This window comes from Phaethon lepturus, unplaced genomic scaffold (genome assembly GCF_000687285.1).
Source record: "Phaethon lepturus isolate BGI_N335 unplaced genomic scaffold, ASM68728v1 scaffold40860, whole genome shotgun sequence".
Taxonomy (NCBI): domain Eukaryota; kingdom Metazoa; phylum Chordata; class Aves; order Phaethontiformes; family Phaethontidae; genus Phaethon; species Phaethon lepturus.
This window is the reverse complement of record NW_010510548.1, coordinates 4,827-8,234: the sequence shown is the minus strand read 5'-3', so window position 1 is coordinate 8,234 and position 3,408 is coordinate 4,827. Positions and strand designations below refer to the sequence as shown.

The following is a 3,408-nucleotide window of genomic DNA, read 5'->3' as shown; positions in this document are numbered from 1 at the left end:
GCCAGGCTGCTCAGGAGGTGCAGGCGGTCCCCAGCCTACACCTCCCTCGCACAGAGCATCAGCGGGGCCTCTGCCCCGTGCGAGGGAGGAAAAGGGGCTGTGTTATTTTGAACGCAGCAAGGGAGTTGCTCATAAGCGCTCCCTGGAGCCCGGTGCTGGCCTGGGAGAGAGGAGCCTTCCTTGCCCTTCGTGCCCTGTTAATAGACCCGCCTCACTCCTGGTTTGTTCTGCTTCACGTGTGCGCCACATGAACAGCATCACCACAAAACTGTCCCCATAAAAATCTGCCCATGTATGTATGAGGCTCTGAGGTGGCTGCCTGCCCACATGCAACAGGCAGAGACGCATGCCAGCAAGGGTTTTTTAGAAGCCCGCTATAACCAAAGTATAGTCTATCAGAAAATGGCCAAGATCATGTTTTTCAACTAAGTTCTGCCTCCAGAAAGGAGCCCTCATCCCAGGTGGCTTCAGTTATGGGGCCTTTACCCTCTTGTGTCCCTGGAAGGGAAGCAAGCATTCTCAGGGACCACAGAAATGAGACACAGGAAACTCCACGCTGCAGAGGGGATTTTTCAGAAGCGTTTATTTCACTGCTGACACTGGGGCTGCAGGAGGCAGCTGCTGACCAGGCTGCCCTTTGCTGCAAAAGCATCACTCCCCTCAACCATGACAATCCATGTATGGTCGGTGTCTGCTCACTTTTCAGCACCTACATTACACAGACGTACATCACTGGGACATTCAGCTGTTAGGGAAACCACTTAAAAGGGTAAAAATAATGATAATAATAATAAAGCAATCTACAAAGTAATACTTGAAGGCATCATGCAGAAACCAGATGATTTCAGACTACATGGCAGATCAGATTTGCTAGGTTTATTGGTGGACAAGCGCTAACTGCTTCCCTGCCAGTCCAACACGGTGCCAAGCTGGAGAGTGTTCCCAGACAGGACAAGAGCTCTCCATTTCCTACCTAGAGGCAGGAAACATTTCCAGGTCACAGTTTATACTTCCAGAGCTACACAAGATTATGTGCTTGTAAAAGGTGCTGGGGAGTCCTGAAACTTCCTTCTGTGACACTGCCTGCTTCTTAACCAAGTGGCAGAGACTTCAGTGCAGAAGAGTGCCTGAGCTGTGGGGTTTCTTTTCTTTTTTTTCCTTTTTTTTTAATAAAAACAAAAGCTGACTGGTAAAATGTTATTCTTAGCACAGGTGGACAAAAAAAAAAAAATCACATTACACTGGAAATACATAGATTGGCCCATGAGAAAGAAGCTATATATTATTGCCCCATAATGAGTTTTTCTTCACCTACAGTTTCAACTTCCCAAGTGAGGTAGGAAGAGGGTGACCACAGGAAAAAAAGATGGTGTTTCCAAAGGATTCCACTGTTTTAAAGTTATCCTTTTGAATCCTTCATGTAAAGTTAAAAGTGTTTTTTAAGGAAACACTGCCTTTTCTTCACAACAACATTCATAGTTTTGGTTTTTTGGTTGTTTTGGGTGAGGGAAAGAAGGAGAAAGAAAACGAGCATCCCAGAGATGAAATGCTGGCAGTTTTGACACATTTTGGAAGGAAAGAACAGTTACAAAAAGGAAGGAAATAATGTGGTGAATCTGCAGATAGAAGGGAAAAAATACAGAGTGCTGACATAAGTTTGCACTGTGCCTGCTCCAACAGCACTTGAATTATACACCCTGTTCACATGGAAACATGCTGTCATACACAGCCATCAGGAGAGGGAAAGTGGACACTTAGAAACCTGTAGTTTAATTTTGTAGGAATCAGTAATATAGAAGTCTTTCGTTGCCCCTCCTAGTACTAGACAGAATGTATTTTAAGGCATTATTTAACATCCATTTCTTCCTAGCAATTTAAAGTGTAACAAGCCAAGAAATCAGACACAGAAAACTCAACGATAGTTATTCTGACAGAGGTGAAAGCTATTCTATGTACAGTGCAGTATTTGCCTTCGAACAGGGGAGTTTTATCTTTAAAAAAAAAAAAAAAAAAGAAAAATAACTGCAGACCCAGATTCTAAAAAAGCAAACATTGCCAACACAAGGAATGTTCATTAGAGTCCAGTTCCCACTAGAGCTACTCAACAGGAGGACGTACAAAGTGATTATGCTAAACCGCGCTGATTGACTGTTCCCAGAGTGTGCCCCCGGGAGGGGGGCAGAACCATGGGAGGCCAAACTCTGCAGTACCCTAGTGCAAACTGCCTCAGAGGAAAAGCGTGTAGTCAACAAGCCTTTACACCTATTGTTAGGCTTCACTAAGAGGTGTAGTAGTCAGGTGTCACCTAACAATTTCAGGACACTCCCATAAAGGTGATGGTCCTGTGTGGATTCTAATGCACATCCCCCGTGAACAGTGTCCTGCACACATACACCTGCCAGGTTACCGGCTTTCCCTCTTCTGTGACTGCAACCAGCTCACAGCCACCAGAATCTCACATAGACGATCAACATGATAAAAAACACAGCTACAGCCGCAAGTTTGGCGTAAGTGGAACGCATGTTCAGATACTTCGCATCCTGACGGTACTTCTTGGACAAACTGGACAAGTTGTTGGCCTTGGAATCAAGAGCTGTTAAAGGGAAAGGGGAGAGAAGTTAATCAAGATTAACCCAACCAGATGTTGCCCAAATGTTACATTAACTGTACAAGTTTCTCCGGAGCAGCTGCAAGCACAGCAGTTTCACACGGCAGCACATTCTGTGCCTATCGGCAGTGCTCTAGTGCTTGTCCTGCTCGGATGAGAACCACCTAAGCTGTCGAGATGCTGGTCTCTCCCAAAAGAAGCACCAGTAACTGCCAGGTGCTTAAGGGCAAAACCGATCCAACTGAAACACCCACTAAGTTCACTGCTTTTCTCAGGAGTTTCAGGGATTAGCAAGCTTTTCCCTCCAGTATGCTCTACCCACCCAGCTGACTTACGGACAAGGAACCATATGCCAAATATCTGCCATTCCCCGTACCTGAAAGTGCCTCTCCTCGCTGTAAGACTTCCTCAATGTTGGCCACCATAATCCTCTGCACATCTTGCAGCTCTGTGTTGATGGAGCCCAGGTTCCTCCTTGCCCGGCTATCGATGTAGAGCTTCTTGGTTTTCTGAATGTAGGTGTCTGGAACAAAAGGGAGCTATCAGAGGGAATCTCACCTAACACAGAGCAGCCTGGCTGCCGAAGGAGTGGGAGCACTGCTGAGACAGCCAGTAGACTGCATGCAAATACTCACTGGCGCAAGGACAAGAGATTTAAAGCAGGAAAACTGAATTGAAAGACATTTACCATTTCCCTACCACTTCTCTATTCTCTTGCTCAAAACACCCATTTCTCTAGTGCCCAGAAGAGGCTTAACTGTCAATTCCATAGGCCAAGCTGGAGACGATCATGTGGCTGC

General features: G+C 45.9%; 1 protein-coding gene across 1 annotated transcript in view; it reads right to left on the bottom strand.

Annotated features, from left to right (window-relative positions):
* Positions 1–1,922: 1,922 nt before the first annotated feature.
* Positions 1,923–3,408, bottom strand: part of SEC22B (SEC22 vesicle trafficking protein homolog B (S. cerevisiae)) — a gene marked incomplete at its 5' end in the record, with an annotated part of 6,088 nt that continues 4,602 nt past the window's right edge. The window contains 2 exons of the mRNA XM_010297423.1: positions 1,923–2,593; positions 2,985–3,131. Coding sequence (XP_010295725.1) covers positions 2,439–2,593; positions 2,985–3,131 — 302 coding nt within the window. The remainder of the gene's footprint in view (positions 2,594–2,984; positions 3,132–3,408) is intronic.